This window comes from Lycorma delicatula, chromosome 1 (assembly GCF_047948215.1).
Source record: "Lycorma delicatula isolate Av1 chromosome 1, ASM4794821v1, whole genome shotgun sequence".
Taxonomy (NCBI): Eukaryota; Metazoa; Arthropoda; class Insecta; order Hemiptera; family Fulgoridae; genus Lycorma; species Lycorma delicatula.
Window position 1 is genome coordinate 118,624,663 of NC_134455.1, and position 17,152 is coordinate 118,641,814.

Below are 17,152 nucleotides of genomic sequence, written 5' to 3' on the forward strand. Positions count from 1 at the left end.
TTGTTTTTTTAAATATTGAAATTTATTATGGGCAAATAGACAAATTCTGCTGTCGAGTACTGGAATGAGGTAATCATTCAATTTATGTATTATTTCATAATTAGTGAATTAAAGGTAAGGTTTTTAAAACTTTTACTTTAAAATTAAGGGTACTATAAATGATTTAAATAATTTTTTAATTGTTAAACATATATGATATCAAAATTCAAACTCTTACAGTATATATAATTATATATGTGTGTGTGTGTGTGTGTGTGTGTGTGTGTGTGTGTGTGTGTGTGTGTGTGTGTGTGTGTGTGTGTGTGTGTGTGTGTGTGTGTGTGTGTGTGTGTGTGTTTGGACTGTCACTATTTAATTATAAAATACTCTAGAAAAATTATTCTACATTTTTTAGCAGAACAATAAGCAGTTTATTATCAAGTTCGCATTCTATAACAGGTATGAATTTAAATGCTATTCTTCATTTAAACTTAAGATAGCACCTCAAAATGATAATTCATTTTGTAAAGCTGTCAGAAGAATGATTAAAATCATTAATGAAATAAAGAGTACAGTCATGGGTAATTGTAATTCACTATTAAGATACTTGAAACATTTATCAAAAATTATATTTAACGATCGTATTCAAATTATTAAGTTAAAAATAATCTAAAGAAAACTGTTTAATAAAATAGTTAAGTTTTGTTCAAAATATCACTTTTACTTAAAAACAATTGTGAACTTCTGAGATGGAATCGAAATAGATTGTTTTCCTAAATCAATAAGCCTGTTAATAAAATCAATTAAGTATTTTAAATTTTGTGAATCAATAAAAAAAACCAAATTATTCCTCAGTATACTCAATAATATTAATTCTAATAATTTAATGCCTCAATGACTATAATATTAATTTTATACAATAGCTAGTTTTTTTAATTATGAGTAGTTAGGAAAAATCTCAATGTATGGTTTTAACAAACAACACAAGAATGATTTTGTTGAATACAGGAATTATTCTAGGTATATAAGCTTGTCAAACTGAATCATATTATTAGTGAATAATCAGTATAAGAACAATCAATATTAAACATTAACAAAACAGTAGTTTCATTGTCGTATAGTCCAGTGATGAAAGGTAGCAAAAATGAAAAATCCACAGAATTGTGTTGGAGAGTTGTGCATCTTATTGAGCTATGTCATGTAACTAGTGATTGTCAGTAATGGAGGTCATGAATAAAGAATCATTGTTGTTACAATTTTAATTAATATTATTAGCTTGAGTGGTAAGTGGTGTAACAAAGTATTTTAAAATAATTGGGGCGGTCAAGAAAAAGCAACAAATTTTATAGACACCTGTTGAGAACAAAAAAGGTTAGATTACCACAGAATGCTTTTTCTATAAAAGCTACCATATAATTGGAGTGAGGGAAATATAAAATAAGATAGAAGTGGAAGATCCGGTTGAAGGAAGACAATGGAAAGGATGATTGATGAAATTAGAATATGTGATCAAAATCAACATTTAATATTAATTATTCTTACATGTTAAGTCAAAGTTCAGCTGTTAGTTAACTTTCATAATTGAAATTTTAAAGAAAAAAATCAAATTAGTAATTTACCATTTTATATTGTACATTTAAGATGTTTGCATCCTTAGATCAACAGAATTCTTTATTCTACAATGACACAGAAATAGTATTTTGTTGCTTTCATAATAACTAATCAATTCCACAATTTAACTTTTTTCAGTTATATTTTTTCTTACTGCTATTCTATGAAATTAAATAAATGGACTATTTACATGTAAAAAGTGTATTGGTGAATGAGTACATGTGCACGTCAATACATGCATAATTGTGTTTGTTGAGTTAATATGTACATCGCACTGTTTAACAGTAAATATTTTTTTTCCTAAGAAATTGCCAATTATAATTTTCTTGGCATCTGTTTCTTTTTCTCTACCAAAAAAAAAAAACATTCTTTTTAGTGTTAATGAATTATATAGTATATGATATTGTAAATAAATTTAAGACATTATAAAACAAACTCACAGTTCCTAAACTTCCTTTCTATTGTTTATAGATTAAAAAAAAACTATGATAAAAATCTGTACTGTTAACCACAGTAAGTCATAAAGTATCATTCATGGATGAGCAATGTTACCAAATTTGATCAAATTAACCACTGAAACAACTCATTACCTTTGAATATTACTGAAGTACAGTAATTCGCTTAGTAATTTTACAACAGAGAAATCCCATTAACAATTTCTCAGAACTTCCTAAACTCATCATCAATTATTTTATAGTTTATGGAAATTATCATTTTTATCAAAATTAAAATTCAATATCAGTTCTAATGAGCTAATAACATATTCTACTAAATCATGAATACACTTAGCATTAAGTATGTAAACTTGATATACATTCAGACATGTTAATAGCATACACACACACACACACACACACCAGAGACACAAATTTAACTTAAGTAATTAAATCTGAATTTTACTTTCAAGACCTTCAGTAAATTGAATTCTGACAGTATAAATCTTTTATATAACAAAGAAGTAAACAAGACCCGCAGGTATTGCACGTGTTTAATAACTGTGTAATTATTGTATTTTTTTAGACAATCCAATATGGTAACTGAATTAATTTGTAACTTTTACTTCATCATTTTGTAATTTTTTAATGCCAAAATTTAATTTTGTTAGACTTGGCACTCATTCTGTAATCGCTAGAAGTCCATAACTTCCATTTTGAATGTTTTCCCCAGTCTTGAATTAACAGTAGCGTGTACATCATCATCATCATCATCATCTTCCTCATCATCATCATCATCATCTTCACACTGAGAATCATGGTACTCATCCAACTATAAACAAGCAAAATTTTTAAATAAATCATTATTAAAGTCAATAATTCAGTGAATAAATTGCAGCCACATTTACATTAATACATGGGCTAATCAAACCCCAAAAAAATAAAGTTAGACATGGGATAAAACTTTGCAAAAATTCTTTGAATCTGTGTTTCAGATCTCACAACTTTCTATTAGTATATATATGAACACTAGTCACAATTATTTATATCAACAGAACATATTCATTTAAATAAATTTATTTGTGTGTGGGATGGATAAATTAATTATTAAATACATACTGAACAAGTCTTTCAGGTTTTGTTTTAAATTTTGTTTACTGAAACATTTAAATTTATATATTCCATTATAACTGTTCACTTTATTAAAAATTAAGCATTAACAACCTAACTTTTTAACTACAGGTTTTGCTCAATCTGCCGCATAACAGAACCATTCACTTTACTTTCCGGAGTAGTAAAACATTCTCTTTATTTGATTTGAATAATGTATATTATTTACTGATTACAATAAATAAATTTATGTCATGAAGAATACATAATTTTTCTTTAGAGTCCTACTAAATAATTTCTTATAAAGAATGAAGTTAACGTAGCAATTTGTATGTTATAAATGTATAATAATTTTAATTTTTTTATAATCCAGAATTAATGTTTCCAAATGTCTAGTATTATGAAGTTTTATATTTTGCATATATGTGACCCATTTTGGAAAGTTTTCATTATGAAATGAAGAAAATCTCAGATTGAATGTATATATATATTTTACATTTTAAATTTCAGAGTAAAAAATACTGTTATCAACATTTGAAATAAAATAAACATTTTTTTATTGTTTTAAATTCAAACCTCAATTTTTTTGAATGGACTGAATTTTATAGTTTTGTATATCAATGGATTTGATATGGATAAAAATAACATAATTATCAAAGTATAGATTACTTTTCATTACATGTGTATTAGAAGAGAATAAATAAAAATACATTGTAAAATACTTCTAATTAATTTAAAATGTGTTTGAATATCAGTTTCTGTAAAAACAACTTTTTATAAAAATCAGCCAAATTATATTTATCTTTGATATCATTCAAGGAAAGAATACTTAATGCAAAAACCCATTCTGTTATGTATTTTACATTACGCAGTGTTAAAAAAATAACTTCATAGCATAAAACATACTGTTTTACAAAGAGATAAAATAAAAGAAATGATAATAAGATCAGCTTTTTTCTATTGTTAATTACAAAAAATAATAACAGTATTCTTCTATTTATGCAGATATGAGAAGAAAAATTCTGTGTATCTTTTGTGGAATATGATAATATGATATGTAATGAATTTAATTAAGCATATTTTGTGGTGTTATAAGATGTCATTTGACTGCTGCTGAATCACATATTATATAATAAGCTTCTATTTAACCTTTATTTCTCTACTTTTGAATTAAATATGAGTAATAATTCAGAGTGATTTACACATTGTCATACTTAGACACTATAGACAATGTGAAACAGATACCAATGAGTGTAATAACTTGTTGGTCAGTATGACGATATGGTTAAAAGTTTGTAAATTTGTTTTTGTTCGTTTTTTTTTGTTTAACTTAAAATGACAGTGAGTTTTGCATTCAGCAAGATTTTGACTTTCTATTATTTAACATAATCTAAGCTATCTTTTTAAGAAACTTAACAAAAATTTATATTTAATAATTTTTAAGCAGAACTAAAAGATTTCAGTTTTGTTAAAAATAAATTACATATAAAAATGTTCACAACACTAATTTCTTAACATGCTACATTTTTAATTCTGTACAAGTTACTCAGTAATTCCTTGCTGAAAAGAAACTGAGTTCACAATATGTCCAGCATATATACTTACATTAGTTAATATAATGTAATCATATACATATTTAAATTCCATTTATACATATGGTCACACTAATAAAAAATTTTTAAGTGTCTAATATTTTATTACTATGAGTACATTTAATTAATTTCTTAACAATTAGTAATTAATTATTAAAAAAAAAAACTTATTTTTAACAAAATAGGTTTCAGTATTTTATGTCAGCATATTTATATAACTTTTTCACTAAGTTTAAAGAAGCTAAAACTTGGTAAAATATGGTCGTGAAATATTAAAAGAAAAATACGGTCAATAAAAAATAACCTTGAATGAAATTTTACTTATTCAGCAAAAAATTTTACCATTCAGGATTTTCTGTTATCTAAGGTTTATTTGCTAATACATTTCATGTGATACATAATATGAAGGTTTTGATTTGAATTTTTCAATACTTAATTTGCAGAACTGATAATGAAAACCAATTAGAAATTAACTTCTGATCAGCCATCATTTTCACTTTTTAGTTAATTAATTATCATGAGTTGACATATCACAAGACCTTGAAGAAAATTAGCAACTAATTTTAATATAATTATTCAGATAATTTCAATTTTAAATTTATCACCCCAAAGTACAAGAAAATTTGTTCGGAGTTTTGATTATTCAGAGTATAAAAGTATTAATTTAAGTAATATATAATAAAACAATAGTAATCATAAGATTTAATTATAACATCTGAAAAACTGCATAAATTTTCATCAAAATAACTACATAAATTCATTATAAAAATAGTTTTTATCAGAACACCAGCATGCAATACAACTTATTTAACAGTGCATAACAGCAAATAAAATAAGAAAAAACATAAAAATCATAAGCAGGCTTGTTCATGCATGGCAATATGAAATTTAATAAAAATCTACATATATAACACTGCAAATACTGAAAACATTATTATTATTATTGAAAAAAATATTATCACTAGGTAAAAGCTGGGATTTGAATGAAGTTATTGATTACCTTCAGCAATGATCAATACTGCAGAGATGAATTTTCTTTCAGCGCTATTTATTTTTTTTTTAATAAAAATTCCTTGTATATTTTTTTTTCAATAAATGAATGAAAAATGAAATATATTTTCACCATGATAAATAAGGGAGAGGTTTAATTTTGAGAGCTCATTTTACTCTGGTGAAAAAGATTATTGCAGAAATAAACAGAACTTCTTTTATATTAATTTAATTATAATTTTTAAATAAAAATTATTTAATTTTATTTAAAAAAGTATATGATTATTTTTAAACTACTGGTTGCAAAATATGAATGAATTCTGTTTAAATTATAAAAAGATGATGTAGACATCTTTAAAAAAAAGCTGTATTCTATATTATCTATAATATTCTATATTATACTTAACCAATAAAAAAATTAACCTTCTTAACAGAAACTTTTTTCTAATGACTTCTGCATTTATAATGCTAAAGCAACTTGTACAATATAACTGATGAAGTGATTCTATTACATGATTTTAGTCATTGTTTACTGAAAAATTAAAAAAACTGAATATCTGAATCCTGGATAAGGCAATATCTTTCCTAGAATTGTATATTGAGGTATTCAGATTATGACACAACTCTGGAATAACAGTGAATATATCATTTTTGTAAATAAAAACGATGTAAAGAAAGGATTAAATACCAATTGTTGGAACCACATATAAATTGGCTGTCATAAAACACTTAAGTTAGAAAATTCTAAATATGGTTTCTGTTCAGATCTGTAACTACATTCTACTGAAACTCAATACCACTTAAAAAATTACTTTTTACCCATTTATAATTTCTATATACTTATGATTAGAGTAAAATTTTAGTTATCTTTTTATGTTAAATCTCCAAACAAACCCAAGACTTATGGGACATATGTAACATTTATGGCATATGAAAAAAATGCCAAGCCTGACTGTGGTTAAAATAATATAAAAAATGCTGTCACGGTTAATAAATTTACATGATATATACAAACCCTTTTTTTGTAAAATCATGGAATTAGTTTTAAATGAAGCCCACAATACCAATTTATAGTAACTAAAACAAAAGTTAAGAGAATAAATCATGAAGACTGACTACTGGCTTGTTCAAAACCCAGGGAAGAACAAATAGCAGTTGACAATGTTTTTATTGTCAATGAGACAATTTTGAAGAATATACAAATTTTTTTTTACTGGCAAACAGAAACAGATTAAAAATTAATAAACTATTACATAAAAACAATTTTGACTTTGACATGATTATTTATGGTGTAGGTTAGTATTATTGTTTTAGCTGAAGTTATTACTGATCGTTTTTTTGTAATGAGGAAGATACATACGTAGGATGAGGTAAAAAAAGTGGATTAGAATTAAACTAAATTTTTATTTGTATTTATACATTTTATGATGTTTGAATGTGTTTTAGAATGTGGTCCTACTTTAAGGATTATTTCTCAAAATGTTTCATTTTTAGTAAAAGGATTTGTCAAGTTTATATTTAATTTTTATTTTATTATTACAATCTTGAATATGTATCTATGTGAATTTGAACAGTTTTTTCTACAAAATAATGGCTTTTTTATTGAAAAGTATGGTATTACTTTCGACTGCATGGTGGGAGTGGGGATTGAAAATGGATTTTGTATGTGTTTTGAGGTGAAAAGAGTATGAAAATACCATTCACTTAAATTAGGGTTTGCTTATATATTTATAGGCCTACGTATTAAATTGTATAGCTCAAAAATCTGGAAAACAACTAGATCAATTTCATTAAAATTTAAATATGCTGTAATAGTGTATCTGAAGTTGTGTATGTGAAAATTTGATGACTATTGGTTGAGTCTAACACTCAGTTTATGATTGAATCAAAATTGATTATCTAATTATTTCATATGATATTCAATTATTCTTTTATTACGCCTTAAATGCTTTAGACATCTGGAGTAGGCATTTAGTACCCATCATGACCTTACAACGCAGTAGTATTTTTAATGGAAACCTCTAACTTTTTTTCCCTTAAAAGCTTATATCTTTGTTTGTTAGTGGCATTAATTAAAAACCTTTTTTGAAAACGTTTAAGTTTCAGTTAGATTATAAATTTTTTTTAAATAATTAAATTCATCTCATTAATATTAAATAAAATATAACAATATAACTGCTTAAAATTACAAATTTAGTAAAAAGTTGTAACCTGGAAATAAACTTGCAAGTAAATCTGTTATTAATATTATTTTTAATTAACATTTAAAATAAAATATTTCCTAGGTAAATTAAAATATAAAAACTGTTTATGTCATTATTTTAACAGCTTAAAAACATGAATTCATTGATGTTTCACTGCAAAAAGCTTCTTGAATTAACATATTAACTGTTTAATTTTCTGTATTCAAGTATGTGTGTGGTGATTCATGAATTAGAAGATTATTATATTTTATATTACTATCTGTTCTACATATGGTACAACTGAACAGTAGTTGAAATAAAAGCAATAAATGGGGAAAGAAAGTTCCTTCCCATTTATAGAGCACTTTACACTTGTAAAGTGCTATAAATACGATTCTACAGTTTGAATTTCTGATTAGGCTTCAAAAGACTAATTTTTGTTTGAAATGAAATAATTGGCAAAAATTGATAGCCATCCATATCATAGAACTTATTTTTGTTTATATTCAAGTATCAATTTAATAAATAGTTTAGCAAATTATATCCTATCAGCATAATACAATTGTCTATAAAATTATTATTTTTTTTTTGTTTCCAGCTTTTATAATTTCTTTGATATTCAGTATTTTTACAGAGACCTCTGCATTATCATAACAGTATATATATATATATATATATATATATATATATATTTATCTATTTATAAATAAGCTATGAACTTGTACTTACCATACTAGCAAGCTTAACATAAACTTATAAATTTGTATAAGAAGCTTTCTGAATCGATGGCTTTTATATCACTAACAAAATATCAAGTAATGAATTACCATCATGTTACTTGTAAGAATTGACAGTTGTCATCATAATAAAATATTGGTTACAATTAAGCTAGCTAATAAAGCAAGTGTGCTGATTTGAACAATTTGTTGTGTATAAAGTTTTCCTGTATATTCATAAGAAGAGTGCATTTTGTAAATGAAACATTTTTTAAAATTATTCATGTTTATTGTTATTATTATTTATTTATAGTATTTTTAGATTACTTAATGTATTTGTTACTGTGTATGGTAATGAGGTGATCAGTAACATCTTAAAAATCCTTTTTTTTATTTTTGCATGTTCTTAAATATTATCAAATTATTATTCTTAAAAGAATCCGTTAGTTTTACCAATACATATAAATATTTACAATTATTACTGTTAATTCTATAAATATTTTTTATTTTTAGTTCCATCAACAAATAAAGTCATTAGCAACTCATCAATGTCTGCGGGAATGTACCAGTAAACATGCAGTCTTGAGCAGATTCAGGCCCATCTTCCTGAGATGTGTGGTTAATTGAAACCCAACCATCAAAGAACACCAGCAACAATGATCAAGTATTCAAATCCAAATAAAAACAACTACCTTTATTCTATAATTGTTCAATTTACCTTCTGATATAATATTATTATGATTTAAATATTTTTTTAAATTATATATTTGTTTAAAAGATATAGTATAATTTTACCATCATTCACATAACTATTTTGTTAGTATTTTTATTGTAACAGTTGCAGTGAAAATTTTTTTATACTCTATAAGAATATGTGTCATTATAGTTTTCTACTAGTTTGTTTTAATTCTTTGCTTAATTCTGTTATTCTGTGTATATTTTATGCTTTGAGTCTCATATCACAATGTGTATTTATTTTGTGTGACCAAGGATGATTTCATTTTCTATGTATACTGATATTATGATGTCAGTTTTCTAAAAAAAATTCAGTAACAGGTTTCATTGTTTTTATTAATATTTATTTTTATATGTAAATAAATTGACTGATCTATAAGTTTCTATTGTAAATTTTATTTATTCTTGTATGAATTAAACGTATTTAAAATTATTAATTACATTGGTCAACATAAAATTTGGAACTGAAAAAGGATTAGGTGTTCTATATAATATTGTAAAAGAGTGATATAATGGACCTGAGTAATGGATTCCTACCAATTAAGAAGAAACATGTAGAAATATAACAATGGAAGGAATCCAGAAAGGGGCTAAAAAAAACTCTTTTAGTGAAGGTAACAGGTCCATTTAACAGTCGTCCTTTGTAATACTGCCCACTGACACACCTAAACAAATGTTGTTCTATGAAAAGAGTTACTGGACCCATGTTAGGAGGAAATGAAAGAGCCCGGTCGATCATTCTCACACTCAACTGGGATCTGGTCCTGCAGGTAAAGAGGATAGGAATATAAATACTCCAGGGAAGACCAGTTGAAGTCGGTCTGCGATGTGAGTTCTGTGAGATGTCAGTCTGTGAGGAGATTCTGCGAGATAGTATTCTGTGAGGAGGTCAGTGAAGGAGTGAATTTCTAGTATGTACAAAGTTCAATGCGATTAAGGTGATGTGAAAAGTAATTCTAGTACATGAAAACAAGAAGTGGTTCAGTGAGTTACTCTTAGACGATAAGTGAAAGAGATAATGTACTAAATTTCATTCATAAATTGTTGGGGTAGTTTTATTTGTGAACAGCAAAATTATTTGCAATGAAAAACTTTACACTTGTCTTATCTATTGTACTATTGTTGTTAATACAAGTCTAGTGGTTGACTTGCGGTTATCCTAATATCTTTTGTCAATGGGACTGAATTCTGGTTCCCAATATTTAACTACCTGTAAATAAACTCTGATGATTAGTTTAAAATTTGTTTTGTGTATAATCAATGTTTATTATTATTATTGAAATTTATTATTACTATTATTGTGCTATTGATTACTATGATTATTATTTGTTCATTATTGTCTTTTATTATTCTTCTTATTGTAATTGTTATTATTGATTTGTCTTATTTTATCATGTAATGTTCTTAAGTTACAGCCCCTTAAATTTATTTGTTCCATCATTAGTGAAACAAAGAATACAAATAAGTTAGTACATCTGTATGTTTGCTTATTTACATCTGATTTATATTGTGATGCGTTCTGTAGACCTATATTTGATACATAATTGTTGAATATCATTTCATGTCAAGCCTGAAATGTATAGACATATCAGTGAGTCAAGTAATGAGTAATTCAACGCAATGAAATTTTCTTCAGTATGAGTTCAGCTCTTGGTATGACTTGCTGTATTCTTTAGTTGTAGTAGTGGTTTTATGATACACATTATAAAGATTGTTTCATAAGTGATGCTGTAAATTTAGTGAAAGATTTTTACGACAGAACAACTTTTGGTATTATTTTACTAAATATCAAAATTTGTTAAGTTGTGTGTATGTTTCACATTGTGTTTTATTGCACTCCTTGGAAACAATTTTATGAAGTAATTTTAAGTAATTAAGTATTTATAAATTTAAACTTAATTATATTCATAATTAAGTATTTCTGTAATATTTCAGTTTACTTTCATTCATTAAAACATTTTGAATTATACAATAAATAAAAATCAGACTTGTAAAAGTTCTCCAAATATTTTTTATTACGTTTATGGAGAATTCGCCACAGAAATTCAACGAAAACCAGTATCGAATCTGCTGAAAACTGCTTAAAAACATTATTTTGACTGTCCCTTGGAAGACCAAGATAAATCCTGGGCTCCACATGTAGCATGCATCAAGCACTACGTTAACCCAGTGGTTAAAAGGCAAAAAAATAAGAGCATTTACCTTTTGGCATACCTATGATTTGGCCAGAGCCTCCTAACCATTATGATGACTGCTATTTTTGCTTAACAAATGTTACTGGTTTCCATTAAAACAATAAAAGCACTATTGCATACCCAAAAGTTTGTTCAGCTATTGGACCAGCACTTCACTTCGGTTGATTTACCGATTCCAATTGCTCCAACTTCTTGGAAAGAAATTTGATTCCCTAGAAGGCTCAACTGATGAATCCTCAACTTTAATAGTTATTAATTACATTTCAGAAGAATCAAATCACACAAGCACAACTGAGCGAGCTAATTCATAAGTTGTACTTGTCAAAACAGCATGCAGAACTTCTAGGTTCACATCTTAAAGAATTGAATTTATTAAACAAGGATACTAAAATTTCAGTATATTAAAATTTAAACGAAAATTTGCTGAAATACTTTAGAAGAGATGGTTTAATTTGCTCCTCTCATGATGTTAGGGAGCTAATGTCTGAACTGGAAATTGAATATGTTATTCATGATTGGCCTTTATTTATAGACTCATCAAAAAGAAGCTTAAAGGCAGTGTTGTTCCATAACTCAAATAAGTTTTCTTCTAAACCGGTAGCACATGCTGTAGAAATGAAAGAAACATAAGAAAGTATGCCAAAAATTTTATAAGCTATTAAGTATGATGAACACTCATGGCGAATCATTGCTGACCTGAAAGTGATCCTGAGGCTCCAGGCCTGAAAGATAGGCTTCTTCTTGGTCTCCGGAGTGGCTTTCCAAAATATACGTGTTTCTTGTATTTGTGGGTTAGTTGGGCTACAGGTAAACACTACACAGTTAAAGATTGGCCAAAAAGGAATCAGTTTACCCCAGGAAAGGAAAATGTTGTCAATGTTCCCCTTGTCGAAGCAGATCTTATTATTTTACCACCTCTACACATAAAACTAGGCCTGATGAAGTTTGTAAAAGCATTAGCTAAAGATGGAGACGGCTTTAAATATTTAGATGAGTTTTTTTCATAATTAAGTGAAGCCAAATTAAAAGAGGGAATATTCATTGGGCTACAAATAAGAAAATTAATTTGTGAAAATATATTTGACAGGAAACTGAATCCTAAAGAACTAGTAGCACGGAAGTCATTCAAAGATGTTGTTACTAGTTTTGTTGAAAACAAAAAAGCTGAAAACCATGATTGGCTTAAAATGAACTCTTAGTGAACTATAAAAATTTAGGCTGAAGTATATCATTGAAAATTCATTTTTTTACATTCTCATTGAACTTCTTCCCTTTGAACTTGGGTGACATCAGCAACTAACAAGGAGAAAGGTTCCACCAAGATATATTGCACATGTAACAACGTTATCAAGGCAGATGGGATGAATCTATGATGACTGATTACTGCTGGTTGATAAAAAGAGAAGACTTCACTAAACATAAATGAAAATAAGAAAAAAGAAAAGTAGGAATTTTAATTATAATTATTTTTATTTTTGTATTCTATTATTTAAGAAGTTTCTCAATATTTTAAAGGATCATAACTACTAAAAATCTGAGGGTGATGAAGAAAAACTGATTTCATTTTAAGATTCAGATTAAAAATACATTCTAATTCACCTACTTTTATCTCAGTTCCAAATTACAATTATTATTAATTTTTTTTTGTTGACCTGTGTTATTCATTTCTTAAAATACAGTTAAATATTAGTAAAATGTTACTACACATCTTGCCTATATAAAGATATTACGTATGATATACCATACACCACCATCTCTAATAATGTATATAAATTTCAGACATAATAGTTGACCTTGGCTTACTACTTTCAAACTCTCATTCTATAAAAATAATTTGTTTACACATGCTATAAATAAATTATTGTAATTAAATTATCTGTTGATGTTTCATGTTCATTTTTTAAAAGTTCTTTTTATTGCATTTACAGAATGTATTTTCAACAGATATACAGTATTTGAATACACACTATTTATACAATGTAATACTTTAATTTAGACCATGTAATTTTTAAATGGTATAGTTTAGCAGTCAATTTTTACCTGTTATTTATATGCATGATAAATTCAGTTATTTTAGAAATAAAACATGCAGGTATTGTTTTCAAATTTTTGACTGTCTGAATGAGGTTTTAAGTTTGTGGATTTCTGGCAAATCATTAGTATCTGTATTTAAGAGTAAAATGGATAAATTTATATGGTAATTAGTCATTATAATTTAAAATGTCTCTCTGTTATAATTGATTGTAAATTTAATTATTTTAAAATATTTATTAGTAGTAATAAAGCATTATTACTTTGAAATTGTTTTCATTACCTAGTTAATCATTTTATTAATACGTATATTCTTCTTTATTAATAATTATGGGTATGTTTGTTTTATCTGATTTAATAATCATGACATTATGATAATCTAATTTCTTTAATTTCTTTTTAAATTTCTTTTCTAATTTATTTTTTTTTAGTCATAATAACAATATTGGTAACTCAACAAAAAAAAAAGTATATGTATGATTTTTTTTCAAAATTTGGTTTCATAATGATTTTGAAGTATAACCAATTTAAAAATATTGAATTAATTTAATTTATAATGGAATAATTTATTTAAGAGTATACAATCTAAATTGAACTATATTTTACAGCTTAAGTGAAAAATCATAATTTTTTTATATTCTGCATTCTGATAAACTGTTGATACATTTCTTATTATATACCTGAGTATTTTGTTTTGTTAGTTTATTATGTAAGTTTTCATTTTTCATTAGATTTCTTCTTTTATGTCATATAATTTTTAAATTAAATGCTGTATCAATATATATATATTATTAAAACCATATTAATATTATATTAAATATAATATATAATTAATTAATATTATATTAATATTAAAACCATAGAAAATTATGTTCATTATTGCAGTCTCTGATATAAAATCAATTTATATCAGTAACTGAGATTAGATTTAGTTTTTAATTTATGCATTTTTAATTATAAACCATATTTATAAAAAAATGTTCAGATAATTTTGACATGATTTTATAAATAAATATCAGTATTAATAAATGAACTGTGAATTAAGAGAATCGATTGGTGCCTTTCAGTTGGTGCCTCACCAACTGAAAGGCACCTTTTCATTCTTAAATCATTTTCAGATTTTATTATTATAATTTAAAAAAATTAATCTAAACTTGATAATAGTATAAGGTTCAAAAAATATCTGACAATGTTGTATTCATCTGGGGACTCATTCATTGATATTGATATCCAATAAGTTGCGAAGAACATTATGTTTGAATTATTTTTTAAAATTTATATACGTAAATGTATTACATGTAAAAAGAAAAAAGTACATGTCTCACAACATGTTCTAAGTAAAAATATAACAATCTAAAGTATTCAGTAATAAGACATTGAAATGAAGTACAAGTCTCTACCCTTCAACTACAATTGATAATTATTCTGCTACATTATAAAATAAATAGACAATTATTTTGTAGATCTTTAAGTTTAGATCATTAAAACTTTAAAAAAAATTGAAAGCATTATATATATCCCTAGTTATATTCTCTAAACGTCACCAAGTTTAAATTAACTACCAAATAAAGGTAACCTGTGATTAATCTACTAATAAAGATACAATGATTCAAACATGTTGAAGATAATCTGATGTAAAAAAAATAAAGGATTTAGACTTAATGAATTCACTGAAATGATAGTGATTCATTTTTGAAAAATGTATACAGTTATGCTGAGGTGACTTGTAAATTTTCTCTTAAGGAGTAAAAAATAGTTCAATTTAAATTGTATATTCTTGAATCAATTATGCCATTATAAATTAAATTAATTAATTTTTTTTTTACATCAGTTATACAGTACTTCAAAATCATTATGAAAACAAATTTAAAAAAAAAAAGTATTTTTAATTTTTGTTGAATTTCTAATATCGTACTAATACCATATTATTACTAATATGGTAGTAGTAATATGTTTTTTCAATATGTAGTAATATATAGTTTTTAGTCAAACAGTGACTAAAAAAAAAAAATGAAGAAAAATGGCTAACATATTACCTATAATAAAAATAATAAAACAGTAAAACTCGAGATAAAAAAGAGAAATTTCAACAAAAATGTAAAAATAAAATAGAATATATTTAATATAATATAAGGCAGTAAAATATTTAGAATATTATAAATAAATATATATATATATATATATTATATAATATTTAATCTAAGGCAGTAGTAATGAATTTTTACATAAACAAGTAATCTAGCTTGAAAAATTAAGGGATTCATATCTAAACAGTGAATTACCGGATTTACTTTCACCCTAAGCATTAATGCGACAACTTTGACAGAGTTAACAATTTGGAGATAAATCATGAATAAGTAGGCAAAAACCTGGAGTTTACATTGAGAGTGCTCAATAGTGGAACTATATTCTTCAGTTTAAGAACAAGCTAGTGCTACAATATTTGTTTTACTGAACTGTTATCTTTCTTAACAATAATCTTTTATTAATTAAAATTAATAGAAAAATTGTATTATGATGTGTCTCATCAAAAATCTGATCTTATTATAATATAATCTTTAATAAGTAATCATCAACATTTTGTAAAAATAATAATATAAGTGATAAGTAACAAAAAAATAATGCTAACAGTTCTACTCATACAATTCGTAAAACAAAAAAGAAATGATAATGTACAAGCTAATCAAATTATTGGTAAAAAAACTACTTCTGATCATAACTGAATTCTACTTTATTTCTTGACATGAAATTTGAAAAAAACAAAACATACAGGTCATAAGCATCCACTGGGGAATAAAAGAGAAAGAATTTACAAAATCTTATTTTAGAGGGTATTGTATTTGACAGATAACGGTGCACCATTTTGCTTTGTAGTTTCTAATTGTGATAAGCCTGTTGGCTTTGTACAAGCTGACAAGGCCCCAAGGTATTGGGAGAGAGAAGCGACAGTTTCCCCCTCCCAATACCTTCACAACCTACCTTTCTTTATATGTTAGTCCAGTCTTAGACTGTGAGTTGAGTGCACATGTCTTTCACTGAAGATTTTATACCTATCAGAAACATTGCGCTCGTTTGTGTTGCACTTTCTATCGCATTTTCAATATTGTGTTTTTTAAATATATAATAAATAAAACATTTTTTTATTATGTAAATTGTAAATATATATATATATATATATATATATATATGTTATAAGTGGACATTTTAATTTTTTTTTGTTTTCTAAAACATTGTTTTTGTTTAATGTGTGTTAAAAGTCAATTACTTTTTTAGTGTTACTGATTTGAATCTATAATGGATTTAGACCGTTTAAATGCTGCTAATGCCTACCATGCAGAGATTATTCAACTTTTACTGTAGGAAGATATGGAATCTCTGACAAAGTTAGATGAATCTTCAAGTAGTGAAAATGAAGACGTCATTGAAGAGTGGGAAAGTGATTCAGACACGTGTCAGGATGGTACTGATAAAGAAATTGAAAACAACAATGCACCTTATTATCTGGGGATAAAAGTACTAAGTGGAAAAGGCCCACTAACAACATGCAAACCAGAGCACAAAATCTAATTAGGCATT

The 17,152-nt window shown here is 25.7% G+C and overlaps 1 protein-coding gene across 1 annotated transcript in view; it reads right to left on the minus strand.

The window, feature by feature from the left end:
- Nucleotides 1-2,337: 2,337 nt before the first annotated feature.
- Nucleotides 2,338-17,152, minus strand: part of LOC142321740 (sodium-dependent neutral amino acid transporter B(0)AT3) — a 187,815-nt gene continuing 173,000 nt past the window's right edge. The window contains exon 12 of the mRNA XM_075360081.1: nt 2,338-2,856. Coding sequence (XP_075216196.1) covers nt 2,719-2,856 — 138 coding nt within the window. The 3' untranslated portion in view covers nt 2,338-2,718. The remainder of the gene's footprint in view (nt 2,857-17,152) is intronic.